Below are 16653 nucleotides of genomic sequence, written 5' to 3'. Positions count from 1 at the left end.
GTGAACTTGAACTTGTTAAAAATAACCATTTCCTTGTAAATGATTAACTAATAAAGTCATAAATTACTCCCCAATGTTGTACTGCAATATAGGTTTACTATAGGCTCATTGCAATGCTAATATCTCCAGAGATCAGGTTCACATAAAGATCGTTTTTTGTTCATATATAGCCTACGTGTATAAATTAATGTGTGTGAATGCGGTTATATTGTAGCTTATTTACATTTTTTTTTTTTTAGTTTAATTTCAGTAAAATAAAATACCATTGACTAATATTCGATTACATATTAAGAGTAAAATTTTATAAAACTAATAAACCTGACATATTTCCTAAATTTAAAGAACGTTTTTGTCAAAAGACAAAAGCCATTACTAAAAAATTATGTGAGATTTACCACTAGAACGGGCCTGAGAGCCTAGATTAAATCTTTTGAGTTTATATTTGAATAAACTTAGATAAAAATAAATGCACTTTGTTAGAAGACAGGTTTGTTCTTTGTAATAAAAAATATACAGGCTATAACATGTGCTGTTTGCTTTGCATTTATTGGTCGCGCCCTATTCTGGACTGTTGAATATAATTGTCAAATAATTCGAATTCTGGAAATAAGTAAAAAAAAAAAGAGAAAAAAACAGCCCTACACCATTTTAGTTTATCTAATTTATTTTAATTTTTATTTAATATCTTATTTTTTGTTGATTATTTTTATGTTTTTCAGTTGAATATTTAAAGTTCAAGGAAATCAACTGTTAAAAGAGTTTAAAAACCAAAGTCAGTAAGTAGGCTAATCTTATAAGAAAAATAATCATGATCTCAATACTAACAATACAAAATAAATATGATCATACTTTTTGCCATAATCGAGCAGACATAGGCTAATGCGAGACTTAGTATTATTATTGGTCATAGTAAAATGTAAATGACATAATTTCCTTCAAACTTTACTTCTGTTGTAATCAAATAAAAATTATGTTTGGGTATGTCTTCAATTTCACATCTTCAGTCAACACAAAAATTAGCTCACCTGTGTTTATCCCTCTCTCATCATAACCCCTCAGCGGTCAGTGTCTGAGTAACTCAGTCAGGATCTGCAACATGCCGACAGTTGAAACACATAATCACGTTTAAATTCAGATATCATGAACAGTAATGAGTCAAGTTCCTCAATAGCTTTCACCCAAATTAATATACAATATCAGGGCTTTTCAACCCTGGAGAGCTACGTGCTGCAGATTTCAGCTCCAACCCCAATCAAACACACCTGGAGCAGCTAATCAAGGTGTTCAGGGCTATTTACAGGATATTTACAGAGAGTGTGACACCATCCTGATTTCAAATCAAGAAATTCCACGGACAACTTTAATTAGTTTAAGGACCTCATTTAAAGTTATGCTACTTAAGTCCCTTGTGAAGCCCATAACGTGCACATAAAGTTCTGTCAGGATTGTAAAAAAAAAAAAAAAAAAAAATTTTTTGGGACCACCATACCAGTACTTTTCATGGGCGCCGATAGCCTTGTGGTTAGTGCGGTGATATATATTGCGCAATTGCGCTCGCGACGACCTGAGTTCGAATTCCACCTCAAGGTGCTTTGCTGAGCCTGCTCCCTTCTCTCCACCCAATGCTTTCCTATCAGCTCTCCACTGTCCACTCGCATTAAAAGCCAATAAATACATATATTTTTTAAAAGTGTTACGTTTTGTTGTCCTTTGGTGTGACACCCCTAAATTATATATTTTTAAATTAAAAACTATACATTAAAATACAGTTGAAGACAAAATTACTAGCCCCCCATGAAATTACAGTTCTTTTTCAGATATTTCTCAAGTGATGCTTAACAGAGCAAGGGAATTTTAACACAGTATTTCTTATTATATTTTTAATCTGGAGAAAGCCTTATTTCAATTTTCCTGGAATAAAATAATTATAAAAAAAAAAAAAAAAAAAAAAAATTGTTAAGGTCAATATTATTAGCCCTCTTAAGAAATTATCTGTTTGATTGGCTACGGAACAAACCACTGATGTTCAAAGACTTGGCTAACTAACCTAATTAATCCTCTAAGCATTTGCATTGCACTCAGATTAGTATCTTTCAAAACAACTAGTAAAATAATATGTACTGTCATCATGGCAAAGACAAAAAAATTGTTTAGACTTGAGAAAAAGAATTGTTAATGCTCACAAAAGGAGGAGAAGCATATACATGTTTATCAAAGCATTTTCAAGTGTCTAGAACAGCAGTGAGAAGTATTATCAAGAAGTTTGAAGAGACCCACACAGCAGAGAGTAGAGGCAGGGAGTGAAAGATTTCAAATTCTTTGTAAAGCAAACTATTGAGAGAGGTTTCTAAAGACCCCAAAACAACTGCCAAGACACTAGTAAATGATTTAGTCAAGTCTGGGACTCATGTCTCAACAAGGATGGTCAGTAGAGGCCCGGACAGGAATGGACTGCGAGGTTGCACACCAAGAAAAAATCCACTTCTGAAGAAGAGACACCTCCAAGCTAGACTGAAGTTTGAAGGACAGCCTGGAGAAAAAATATGCATATTGGAAATGTGTCCTTTGGTCAGATGAGAAAAAACTAGAGCTCTTTGGCCATAGAGATGTTGCCTGTGTAGCAGAGGCCAGCGGGTAAGTGCTGTGCAGGTAAAACCTCACTCCCCTGATCTCAAGAGGCGCTCTAGCATGACACTAGAGACCGTGGCCTTTAGCCTCCTTGTTAGAGCGCCTGCCTCTCATGCCGGAGACCACAGTTCAAATCCCGCTCGGAGCGGGGCGAGTAGCATGTTTGGAGAAAGAAGGGACAAGTGCTCAACTCAAAAAACACCATCTCCAAAGTGAAATATGGAGGTGGGAGTATAATGCTGTGGGGATGTGTTGGTGCGTTTGGAACTGGGAATCTTGCCAGGGTCAAAGGAATCATGAAAACAGAAAACTACAAAAAGATTTTGAAAGACAACCTCAGGTAATCTGCAACAAAAGATGGTTTGGGTCAATGTTTTGTCTTCCAGCATGACAGCGAGTCAAAGCATCCCTCATTTCTGGTGTAGAACTACCTCCAAATGGGCAAAGTGAACGTCCTTGACTGGCCTGCACAAAGCCCAGACTTGAATCCAATAGAAAATCTGTGGGTCACACTGAAGACCAGAGTCCATGCCAGAGTCCATCAACAAATCTGGAGGAGTTTGAGAGATTTGCTAAGGAGGAATGGACTGCGATTCCTCAGGAGACATGCCTGAAACTTGTTGAGAACTACAACAAACGATGAAAGGCTGTTACCAAGCAAAAGGGATTGACTGTTAACATCAGAGGGCTAATCATTTTGACCTGTTTTTTTTTTATTCTTGGTTATAATTTTATAGGGGGCTAAAAAGTTTGTCTTCAACTGTATATAATCATGGGAAAAATATCTTAATTTGTGTTTCAATTTTCTACGATTTTGAATGGATGACAGCAAAGTTTGTCTTGTTGTCAAAGTTTATCTTGAAAATGTCCAACAAGTCAAGGGGAAAAAAATGATGTTATTCATAATTTCATATTAAATAAAAACTGAAAATTTGTGTCTAAGAATGAAGATAAATGACGAAGTTAGTGTCCTTTTATATTTTCTCAAACATCAGAATTCAGACTCTATTTGCCTATATATATATATATATATATATATGTATACCTTAAAATATTATATTAAGTATTTATTCATGGTCAGCATATCACTCCATGACAATTAATGCAGAACATTATCTCTGGTTTGGCAGGTCATTCTGCACATGAGGATTTCAGGCATTAAATATATACACTGCCCTCCAAAAATTTGGAAACACCCCAACCTTCCTAAACCTTCCAACAATGACCCCAAGCACACTTCCAAGCTGTGCAAATCCTATTTGGAGAAGAAACAGTCAGCTGGCATCATGTCTGTCATGGAATGGCCTTCCCAATCACCCGACCTCAACCCAATTGAGCTACTATGGGAGGAACTGGACCGTGATGTCCGTAAGAAGTGTCTAACCAGTGTGAATCATCTTTGAGCAATCCTTCAGGAGGCTTGGAGTAATATACAGTATCAAGTCAATGTTTGAATAAACTGACAGCTCGGATGCCCAGATTATGCAGAGCTGTAATAACTGCTAATGGTGGATATTTTGATGAATCGAAAATTTAAGTTTTTTCTACGTATAAACTGTTTATGTAATAAAATATGTTTTCGTAGTTTGTTTTCCCTTATCAGTGCAAAATTATCACAAATTAAAAAGGATTCATGCCAATATTGTCCAAAACCCCACTTTTCTAGGGCATTTCCAAACATTTGGAGGACAGTGTATACACTGCATCAAACAGGAAGATGAACAGAAAAACCCAGACATAAATACACACACACACACACACACAGAGAGAGAGAGATGGTTAGATTTGGGTCAAACCATTGTGTGCCTCAATAAGTCACAAAATAATGAGCACAGCCAGGGATTTAGACTGGAGTCCAAATAAGCCACTGAATCGAGGTGAAACATTTTATCTGGCCTTAAGTCACCAAATCTGCATCACGACATAAAATATTTGACTAATATATGCTAGCTTCTAGAATTTACACATTTTTGACATTTTATATAAATTTACAACAAATAATATAGAATATAAATTAAACAAATTAAAAATCAATTTGAGGGTGAATGTGCTTATTTGTTATGAAAATAATGGCATAATGCCAAACAATAAATAAATAAATACATACATACATAAAATGAAAATGTTTTTATGAGATTCATTCAAAATGTTCTCCAAAACAATTTTGAAAATATTTGACAAAATATTTGTGAACCACTGTTTACAATGATACAGGTACAGATAGTTCCTGAATATTAACTCTACAATCTGAAATGATGCATAATGACTGTTGCTATAGCAACAGGGGGAACAAATCTGGCAGTAGATCGCTGGTATGAACGGCATTTTAAGTGGCATCTGCCTCTAAATCATTAAATCAGGTCATTAAAAGCTTTACTTCATGGGACAGTGCTGTGAGCTCCTGGGGTGGTTTGGCTGATAGCCACTTTATTGATGTCCATGTACATGACACTGTTCAGTTTGAAGAAAAAAAACCTCTAACTGTACTAATCGAAGCCTTCAGCCTGCAGCACCAGAGCGGAGCAGACAGATAACACTGCACGGTCACGTCAGTGATCACAGTTTCTGAGCGGTGAAGACTAAACCCAGAAAAGAAACACAGAGAGACATTTCAAAACAGATAAAATCCTTAGCACAGCACTTCCATGTGACTGGGTCTGTAATTGTTTTAGAAATCATTTTTCAATAGCAGGAGTCAGAGCATGAATTAATAATAGTTCAGTCTATTGATTGCAGGAGGAGAGATTATCTTACCTGAATGCTTGTCAAGTGTACCGAGTCCTGTTCTGTACAGACTCTTCACTCGTTTTTTCCCCCGTCTCTTGCTCCTGCAAATGCTTTTTGAGAATACAAAAGAACTAAATTGAAAGACGCCTTCTAATCTAATATTTAGTTTTAACAAAACAAAGAAAACAAGACAGACACTCTAACACAACCTCATCTGAAACGGAGTAAAGCATCCTGTGCTGTTTCTCTCTCTGTCTCACTCACTTACACACACATGCACAAACACACATAACGAGTCGAAGCATGGAGAAGTCCATTTCTGAACATTTCCATGGGTAGACAGAGCCATCATAGAGGCATTAGCCATTATATTGTCACTTCAACTGCAATTTTGTGTTTCCAAGTGTTTCCAATGACATTTAGCTGTAAAAATCTAAACAGCATGTGAGAAGGCTAGTGAACTTTGTGGCGTGTTTTAAAAGTGAGGGTAATCAGATTACAGTTACGTTTTATGGATTACATGATTATACATTTTCCAAAAAAATGGCAGTAAAATGCTCATAATTTATTGATTCTCTCTAATTCTTCTTTTTTTCTTATGTAATGCTTCCTTTCCAAAAATCCAACTGTCATACCATTTAGCTTTGTCTACTTTCACAATATAAAATGGCCATGTACATGTCATGTAAATAATTCTGTGATCCATGCTTCTGAATTTGGTTGGCCAAAATGCACCCCTCAAGCAACTAGACCATGTATGAAACAAATAATTATGCAAGCTACTAAACATTGGTGATGTATAACTGGAAAACACTGTTTTAATCATATCCAGTAGCCTTCAGTAACTATTGGTTCTGAAAGTCAAGGCACAAATATTTTGATCCTGGAAGACTATGGGCATGTGTTATTGCTGTAATGATGTTTATTAATGTTTATCGTTTGTTCATGTAATGCAGGGATTCCCAAACATTTTTGTCAGACAAGCCCCTTTGACATAAAATATTTTCTTGAAATATCCCTGACCCTGAGGAAGTTAATATTTCAATAATTTAACAAAACAAATGTTTTATTTTGATAGTTTTTGTTTTAAAATAATTTATTTTTATTTTACCTTTATATGACTAAATTAATTATTGGCTTTTTATCAACTCACAAGCCCACTGCAGTTCTTACATTAACCCCAGTTAGGGAAACCCTGGTGTAATGTAATTTTTAATGCACTTCAGGATGTTGGTATCAAATAATGGAATATATTTTCTTTCTCTTTGATTTTTATATAAATATGGTACATTTAATAGTAAATTTAGGTTAGGTAAAAAGTAATCTAAAAGGCAGTCTGAATACATTACCTAAAATGAATAACCCAGATTACTGTATAATATAATGCGTATGACAAGGAGTATGTAAAACAATTTTTGAAAGTTTTAATAAGTCTGCAGGGGAAAACCAACAAAAATACAAACAATATCAGACAAGGAACTGAGGGAAAGTAAGGGTTTAAATACAAAGGGAACTTAATCTAGAGCAGTGGTTCTTAATTCTGGTCCTTTTGACCCCCATTCTGCACATTTTGTATGTTTCTCTTATTGCTTCAGAGGTTTGTTCTATTCGACCGTAAGTGCCCTGCGAAGTGGACACGACAAGATATTCCGCCATGACTCCAGTTCGAAAGGAGTGTATATGTTCCATTCAAAGGACATTAAAGTGCGTGAGACGTGACTACTATGCAAACTTCATGATTACAGTTAAATAAAGCTTCACACTTGTAAGTTTTGTCTTTGTATGAAGACACTGCAGGTAGTAGTGCAAACTCAGGTAAACTTCATGTGTGCAGGGAGTAGAGAGCAGTGGACATTAGAAACAGAAACAAGAGTTTACTAATTAATAGCCAGGGAGACAAACTTATCAGTTTCTATATAGTCACACTCCTCAAAGTTCCACCATTACAGCAGGAAAAATGATTTTTTAAAACATTGAATTTTATCTGACAGAATCTCCTGGGTAGTCGTCTACATATACGGCACACTTCAATCGAAAACAATCAAGCCTACCACCACAGGAAACATTAAAATATCTTACCTCTGATGGAGGATGATTTTCAGTCATATTCCGTGTTTTTTAGGAATATCCCGGACGAGCCCCCAGTGTTGTTAGATTTATTCTTTGAAAGTTATTTATTCTGTCAGCGACCCCAGCAGTGTTCTGTTGCAGCGCAGGCCTGAGAGAATAAATGAGCAGACACAGAGAGTTGGTGCACTGCCAAAGCATTCTCAGCTTTATTCAGGAAAAGGGTTCATATTTATACAAACAATGCCAGCCCGGAGGTCTCAGACAACCAATCAAAGTATTTAGAAATTACACATTACCCTATATGCATAGAAAAGAAATAGAGTCATTAATTACAATAACTATATTTTGCAGATAAGGTGTTAATGTGAGTATGTCTGTCTAGCTGTCTATGGATGGTTTCAGTTTCTCACATAAATTTGCTCAGCACGCTTGTGAAGCGGAAGTACATGGCGTACATCTAGTTAAGAGATAAAGAGATATTAACAATGGCCACTTTGAATAATTCATGGTTGAGTTTCACTCTACAATACGCTGAGGCTGTTTTTTTAAGGGGACAGAAACCTTGCAATATTAGCAAGCTTGTTAAAGACATCAGCAAAATCATTTATGACCCTGGACCACAAAACCAGTCTTAAGTCGCTGGGGTATATTTGTAGCAATAGCCAAAAATGCATTGTGTGGGTCAAAATTATTGATTTTTCTTTTATGCCAAAAATCAATAGGATATTAAGTAAAGATCATGTTCCATGAAGATATTTCGTAAATATCTTACCGTAATTATATATCACAACTTCATTTTTGATTAGTAATATGCATTTCAAATAGTTGTATCTCAGGCAAATATTGTCCTATCATAACAAGCCATACATCAATGGAAAGCTTATTTATTCAGATGATGCATAAATCTCAATTTTGAAAAATTGACACTTAAGACTGGTTTTGTGGTCCAGGGTCACATTTATCAAAAGCACCTTAAACCTCTTAACTCATCCTTGACGGCCTGAATAATTTGAGGAGTGGTATTCATAAAGGAAACCAGTTCATAGTGACCTCTACTTGCAAACTGGTCACAACTATTGCTGGTATTATAGCTTCAGAGTCTTGTGATTTGCCAATCGCCACCAAATATTATTTGCATATCTATGTGGGGCTTCTGCTCTAACCAGTATTCCTCTTTAACTACGAAATATTTTCCATTTTTGACAGGTGGCATGTGTTAAGTTGTTGGAATGGGGCTTCAGGGAATGTTAAGGCTGAATGACATATTGGTCAATGGATGTTGGTCTTTGCACAGATTAAGCATGAGTCCATCTTTTGATGCCCAAAATTACAAGTCAGCCTCTGATGGTGGACTCTGCAATATTCTAAAGACACTGTAGGGCAAATTGGCTATGTGTCATCATAGCAACTTCTGCATTTACAATTTACTTTGTACATTGTTTTTTAGCAGATTCTTTCGCAGCAGCACCTCCCAGTCGATTTCCTCTTACTGTGTCTGAATCTCTTGTTGCATGCCCCTTCACACTGACTACGGCCACTTTCGCAGGCAGCTGCACTGCCTCAATCAAGTTCCCTATCAGATCAGTATGAGCTATTGATTTCACTAATTTTAAAAGGAGCCATTGTAAATAGTTTTTCAAAGCTTCACTCTCTTTCTCTTTATTTCTTATATAGATGTACTTTATGTACTTCCTCTTTTCACACACACACACACACATACACACGCTGAGCAAATTTGGGTGAGAAACTGACTGCTAGACAGCTAGACAGACACATACTCACTTACAACATCTTATTTGTATCTTATAAGTAGGCTAACTCGAACTTACTAACTAGTAACAATTAGTAATTACATTTCCTTTCCATATAGGTAATGTGTACCTTCTAAATACTTTGATTGTATGACCTGGCCGGCATTGTTTTTATAAATATGAATAAAGCTGCGAATGCTTTGTGCACCAACTCTATGTGTCATTCATTCTCTCAGGCCTGTGCTGCAACAGAACACCGCTGGGGATAATGACAGAATAAATAAACTTACAAAGAATTACTACATAATTTAATTATAATCATTTTAATTAATTATAATTTATATATTTAATAATTTATCATTTATATTTAATTATTTAGCATATGCTTTTCAGCAGAAATTTAAACTGTGAAACAACTGTGGAACATATGACAATCATTTGACTCAATATTAGAAATGGAACCGAAATTGAAAACAGTAAAGTGTACAATATTACAACATTTTAAAATACATGGGTGATAAGTGACAACAATAATAAAAAGTGACAACATGACAAAAATATGACATGTAAATTTAGATTTGAAGGACAGAATTTACAAACCTTTAATCTACGATTTAATTATTTAATCTATTTTGAATTCTGGAGGTTATCATTTTGTCTATTATTTGAAAGAGAATAATAAATATATTAGCATAACATAATATTAATTGTCCATGTATCAATTATGATATATCAAGACAGCATAATGCGTTCTAAGTGCGCCTTCTAGTGGTTGTAGTGCAATGATGGGCCAGATCTGTGCTTTAGCACTATTGGACATGTAGGTATTGTTTCTCAATTATTCGGGAAATTAATATAAACGTACCAATCACGCCTTAATTGCTATTTACCCCAAATGCATTTCAATTCAGTCCAACAATTAAAGACGTATAGGTCTGGTACGCCTCTGATACTTCTCTTGAAATGCTGTAATTTCGAGTAAATTTAAAACTACTCCACAAATGCAATAAAATTCACACTATTACAGCTAAAGTTTATGCAAATATGACACTGAGGACCGTAAGAAACCAAAAGCCCGCCCACCGCGCCATAAATGACAGGTTGGTAGCCAATCAGAAAAGAGATTAGAGAAGGAGCTCCTGCAATCGCGTGTATTGTGAACGCGAAGCCCGGACTCTTGGAGGTATATTTTATTCACTTATCCTTATATATGAAACAGTAAAGTAACATTAAACTGTCTAAACAATAAATATATACGTAGAGAATTATCTCCATGTATCTTAGCATGACATAATACGTTTAGTCTGCACGTTATTGGTACCAAGGAAGCTTGCTGTAGAGGTCAGACTCAGAATCAGTGTTACTGCGGTTTTATAATCTCGTGCGTGTATCAGTGCGCGCTCGCGATGTCAAGGGCATGCTAACCGCAGTAAAATGCGCTGGAGGATCAAACACGATCATTTTATTCACATGGCTTCATCATTATTATTATTATTTTGTAACACAACAGTCATCGGCTTTTATCATTTCTTACAATAAGAGCGCATGTGTCCACCTGCAATGTGAAGCAAGCATGTGCAGCGTTATTTTTATCTGGTGTCTTGGCATTCTTGCAAGTGATGCTCCCTTGACACCTGCATCATGTTTCAAATGCATATCGGGTTCAAATCCCCCCTTACATGCACCATGGCCACTCAAGTAGCCCTTTAGCATTTAGACTTCACAAGGTCTGTGGAAAGTGTGGATAACCTCATGAAACTCCAGTTTGGAGAGATTTGTTATGAGTTTTGAAAGTCTAAATAATGCTGGTGCTTTGATTTTGCTCAGATGTATTTGGATGCAGCAAGTAACTTGCACAGAAACTAAAGTAAACTAACTCTGAGATGTTTTCCAGGTACATCACTGAATGCCAGCTGAAGAGGGGCCATCTATCGCCCATGCAACTTAAGGGAACCTGGAAAGGAATTGAAAATACCCTCCTTCGAATTCAGATGAAATGAACCAGTTTTTGAAAGTTTGTAAAGTTTCAGCAGGAGAGAACTGGTTATCAGAACTGAAAGATTTTTATCCAGCACACTTTTTGGCCTTGATAACGCAGCTTTTTTGAAATTTTCTTTTATTTGATCTTTTCTGCTTATTTATTAATAATTTCACAACTGCAAACATGGGAGCAGCAGGTTATGGATATTACCGCACAGTTATATTCATCTCAATGTTTGTGGGCTACATGCTGTATTACTTCAACCGAAAGACTTTCTCCTTTCTGATGCCATCAGTGATGGAGGAGATCGATCTGGATAAAGAAGAACTTGGTGAGTGTTGTGTGTTCTGCATATAAAACAAAGATTTGGGATCAGTAAGTTTTTAAAAATTAATAAAGCAATTCATTTTGAACTTTTGAAAAGCAGCACAACAGTTTTCAACATTGATAATAATAAGAAACAGCATATTAGAATGATTTCTAAAGGATCATGTGACCCTGAAGACTGGCGTAATGGCTGATGAAAATTCAGCTTTTCAACTTTTAAACAGCCTTTTTAAAATTCAACATTTTAAAATAAAAAAGAGTTCACAATATAACTGTTTAACTGTATTTTTTAAATCAAATAGGCCTAAATGAAATCTTGAGAAATGCAATGCAGTATTTATTTGGTGGCTGCACGATTCTTAGTAATCAGATCTGCAAAGCACCCAGAGGATTTCATCCTTGATTTGTCCTGTTTCCTGTGATGCAGGGCTGATCACCAGCAGCCAGACTCTGGCCTACGCTATCAGCAAGTTTATCAGTGGAGTGCTTTCAGACCAGATCAGCGCTCGCTGGCTCTTCTCCATCGGGCTCTTCATTGTGGGCGCCATAAACATTGCCTTTTCCTGGTCATCCACTGTCATGCTGTTTACCGTGCTTTGGTTCGTGAACGGGTTTGGTCAGGGTTTCGGCTGGCCACCATGTGGAAAGGTGCTTCGGAAGGTAAGGCTGACCCTTTACCTTTAAATCCATCAATATGCACCTGTCTTCCAGTGTTGGCAATTCTAACTGCTGACCTCACGGCTCACGCTGATGGATTGCAGCATGTATTCTAGATGCAACAGCTGATGCCGGCCACATACTTGTGGTGTCAAGCTGGGAGCATTACGATACACTTAAATCTAATTAAAGCAACCAGCAGTAGTTATCTGTGCCTGACCAACCTCGAAGCACTTGTTGGTCTGCAATAAAATTAATGTCATTGAGTATTACATAAATTTCAGTGGGTGATCAAATGCATAATGGTCATTAACAGGCATTGCTCTTAGACTTTAATGAACTAAATGTTATTTACTTGCATTTCAGATTTATTTATGGATATTATGATGTCTTTTTAGATGAAAAATGAATAAATTAATATTAAAAATGTAATTACGATTGTAGACTACACCAAACCCTAGTCCTGAAAACTTGCATTTTTAGAATTTCTTTTCATTTTATGATGTTTTTCACTTCAAGAACATCCCAAAGGAGGTTTTATTTGCTTTATACAACATTTTTGAGCAGTTTTGATCTGTGTAGCTACATTGTCCAAGCACCCTGGGTTTCATAAAGAAACTAAAAACCTTTTCTAGAAATATAGCTTTTAAATACTAGTAAATAACACTAAAACATAAATTAAATGGCCATTTTTACACTTTATCCCGTGCTGACATTGTGTTATTGGTTTTCCATGAAAAGTTTTATTCAAATGTCCTTGTACTGGCCTTGTTTCAGTGGTTTGAACCGTCTCAGTTTGGGACATGGTGGGCCATCCTGTGCTGCAGTATGAACCTGGCAGGTAGTCTGGGACCCATCATCACTACAGTGTTGGTTCAGTACTATAATTGGAGACTCATCATGTCCATGTCTGGGGTGATCTGCATGACTGTCGCTGTCTTTTGCTTTCTGACGGTAAAGAACGAACCCAGTGACGTGGGGTTGCCCAATATTGTGCCTGGCGCTAAAAAGGGCAAAGGGAAAAAAGGAGGTAAGAAAGCAGTATATAATCTAATGCTTAGATCATCTAGTTGTTTTCTAATCTATCGCTGAAGAGAAACATATATTTTTTGAAAATTCAGCTTTGCCATCACAGTAATACACTACATTTTAGAAAATATTTGAATACAACGTTTTAAATTGCCATAACATTTCACAATTTTACTGTGTGCAGCCTTGGTATGTATAAAAAAATTTCTTACAAAAACATAAAAAACGTTCCAAACGTTTGAATGGTAGTGAATAATATATGTTTGTTGTTTTTCTATTTATGCAATTTAAATTATGTATGTTTGTTACTGGCTACTGCTCGTGTCAATCCACTCAGTCTTCACTCTTTTTCCAGGCCCTAATGATGAAAGCAGTCTAAAAGAGTTCCTGCTGTCTCCTTATCTTTGGGTGCTATCTGCTGGCTACCTGGTTGTGTTTGGAGTAAAGATCGCCTGCACTGACTGGGGTCAGCTGTTCCTCATGCAGGAAAAAGGCCAGTCTGCTATGATGGGTGAGTCTGGTACTCTATGTTTATCGTGAAGTTTTCGGTGTTGTTTATGGCCTGTGTGAGGATGCTAACGTGCTTGTTTATTTTCTACAGGCAGCTCATACATGAGTGCCCTGGAAGTTGGTGGGTTTTTTGGGAGCATTGGAGCTGGTTATCTGTCTGACAGGGCTGTGGCTAGGGTGGGTTCAATTTACAGTAAAATACATTAAAGGAATAGTTCACTCAAAAACTCATCTACATCTTGGATGGCCTGACGGTGAGTCTACTAGGCTACATTTTCAGCAAATCCTCATACTTGGATATGGGTGAACTATTCCTTTAATTTGTAATTTACAATCACCCTTAATTGCTATATTGGTGCATCTTCATTATGGGATAAATTTGCAATTTATAAATAGAGATCATGTCATCTGTTAAATGGTGACTTCCTGTTTTACAGCAAGGGCTGGGTACCTATGGTAATCCTCGCCATGGGCTACTCCTGATGATGATGGCAGGCATGGCTGTGTCCATGTACCTCTTCCGGGTTACCATCACACCAGAGACCCCAGAGGTGTTTTGTTTTTTTATATCTAAGAAAAAAACCCAAAGTAAAATCTATATGTGCATTTTTGCTTTATTGTGTTGGTTAAATCATCATGTGTGGTTTCTCAGGAAGCTCCACTATGGGTTTTGGCACTCCATCCAGTTTCAGTCCTCACTGGTGTCTCAGAGAAAGAGGTATATCCAAAAATTGATATTTTAACTTATTAACCATCTTCAATGTTTTTTTTATTTTTTTTTGCTTTAATGGTGTCTAATACAACAATTTCTGTTCTGCAGCTTTGGATTTTGATTCTCGGTGCTGCATTTGGATTTTCCTCATACGGACCAATTGCCTTGTTTGGGGTGATTGCGAGTGAAAGCGCCCCCTCCAATTTCTGTGGGACATCACATGCCATTGTAGCTCTGATGGCAAATGGTAAATCAGCAGGAACTGTTTCATGACAAAATGCATTAAGATAAAATGCTCCATAATATAGAACCATAAATTCCTGATTGTTTTTTTTTTCTTTCAGTTGGTGCATTCATTGCTGGCCTGCCATTCAGCACCATTGCCAAACGGTACAGCTGGGACACGGCATTCTGGGTAGCAGAGGTCGCCTGTGCTGTAACAACAGTTTGTTTCTTCTTTGTGCGTAACATGCGCACAAAAATGGGCCGTGTGGCTAAAAAGATGGACTAATCCTCCTATTAAATATGATCATATCAGAGAGCCCGGCCAATGTGACAGCACTCAGTAAGGACATCTGTACTTAAAGGGATAGTCCACCCAAAAATGAAACATTCTGTCATTATGTACTCATCCTCATGTCTTTCTAAACTTAAATAAGGAATCTTAAAATAAGATATTTTGAAGAATTTGTGATAACCAAACAGTTTCTGTTTCCATTGTATTATTTGTCCATACTAAGGACGTTTGGAATGACATGAGGGTGAGTAAATGATAACAGATTTTTCTTTTGACTGTCCTTATAAGGAACTGCTTTAATGTCAGTGTTACTGTTGTACTTCTTTTTTTTTTAATTGATTTTTAACTTTCATTTAGAATTTTTTCTTAAGCTTATTCGTCAGCAATATCACAACATTCACACACTTCAGAGACTCAGTGTCTCCACTCTACATCTTTCAGAAGAACAGAATTTGTATTACTGTAAGAACAGAAATGTTTACACACAAGTATGGAAAATTGTTTACTTTCTTAGTAAATATTAACATTATTTGTTTCACCTGAATGTTGTTTAACTTATCACAAGCTTTTAGAGCTGTAGTTATGTGCTGAATTGAGGATCATCTTTTTCCAGTCTACAGACTCTTACATAATTGTTCTTTTGCACTTTAAATACCTATACTTTTGCCTTCAGTGTTACTGCAAAAAAAATATTTATTTATTTTTGAAATATGAACCCAATTCATACTAATTTAATGCAAACAACAATATCCTTTATGATGTATAAAGGTGTAAAAATGTAGTATAAAAGTTTGTCACTAAGTTGTTGCTTATGTGTCCTTTCGCATCATTTTAAACATTGGTCTTGATATTTTTTTCCTGTCTTTATTTTTTATTTATTTTGGTTATTTTATCATTTTAGTATAGTTTTGCATGTGCTGTGAGATATCTTGTTTTATATATTTAAGGTGTGTTAATTTAAAACATATGGGTGAATTCAGTTACACTGGGTCACTTTTTACCATTGAGATGAAAAATGGCACAATTATTGTGAATTAACTAAATAACTGTATAGTCTCTTATGCTCGGCAAAGCTATATTTATTTGATCAAAAATCCAGTTCAACAGTAATATTGTAGTAATATTGTAAATAGTGCTGTCAAACGATTAATCACATCCAAAAATAATAGTTTTTGTTTACATAATATATGTGAGTGTATGGTGTATATTTGTGTGTGTGTATATATATATATAAACACGTACATGCATGTATATATTTAAGAAAATATGTTATGTTTACATATTAAATATGTTTATACATAATATAAATTATATGAATACACATGTAAATATGTTCAAAATGTATATTGTATATGTGTGTTTTATTGCGGATGCAGTTAATCGTGATTAATCATTTGACAGCACTAAAATATTGTGTTATTACTATTTAAAATAAGTCTTATTTTAAAATGTAATTTATTCCTGTGTTGGCAAAACTGAATTTTCAGCCATCATAATTCACCACTGAACAAAAAACAGTGTTTTGAGCAGCGAGTGGTTAAAGGCCTCTGGTCTGTGATTGGCTGCAGGCCAGACTCTAAAAACTATTCCATATAAGCTTACCTTTAATGACTGATGTCTGTTCGAAACAGTTGTATTCATCTGTGTTAAGATGATGATCATTTCGTCGTAATCCAAATTTCCTCTTAGGTGGTTGTTTTCTAGCTGCTGTTAGTTGGAATCAAAGCTAATTAGCATATTACTA

General features: G+C 35.8%; 1 protein-coding gene across 1 annotated transcript; it reads left to right on the top strand.

Annotated features, from left to right (window-relative positions):
• The first annotated feature begins 10302 nt into the window (after nt 1-10302).
• Nucleotides 10303-15763, top strand: slc37a4b (solute carrier family 37 member 4b). The gene is made up of 10 exons (XM_079410129.1): nt 10303-10359; nt 11071-11488; nt 11912-12144; nt 12919-13171; nt 13526-13681; nt 13772-13857; nt 14118-14231; nt 14333-14398; nt 14501-14639; nt 14737-15763. Exons 2-10 carry the CDS (start codon nt 11341-11343, stop codon nt 14901-14903), a joined length of 1362 nt encoding a protein of 453 aa, XP_079266255.1. The 5' UTR covers nt 10303-10359; nt 11071-11340; the 3' UTR covers nt 14904-15763.
• The last annotated feature ends 890 nt before the right edge of the window (nt 15764-16653 follow it).

Source organism: Barbus barbus, assembly GCF_936440315.1.
Source record: "Barbus barbus genome assembly, chromosome: 47".
NCBI lineage: Eukaryota > Metazoa > Chordata > Actinopteri > Cypriniformes > Cyprinidae > Barbus > Barbus barbus.
The sequence above is the reverse complement of the archived record's forward strand: the minus strand, read 5'-3'. Positions and strand labels throughout refer to the sequence as shown.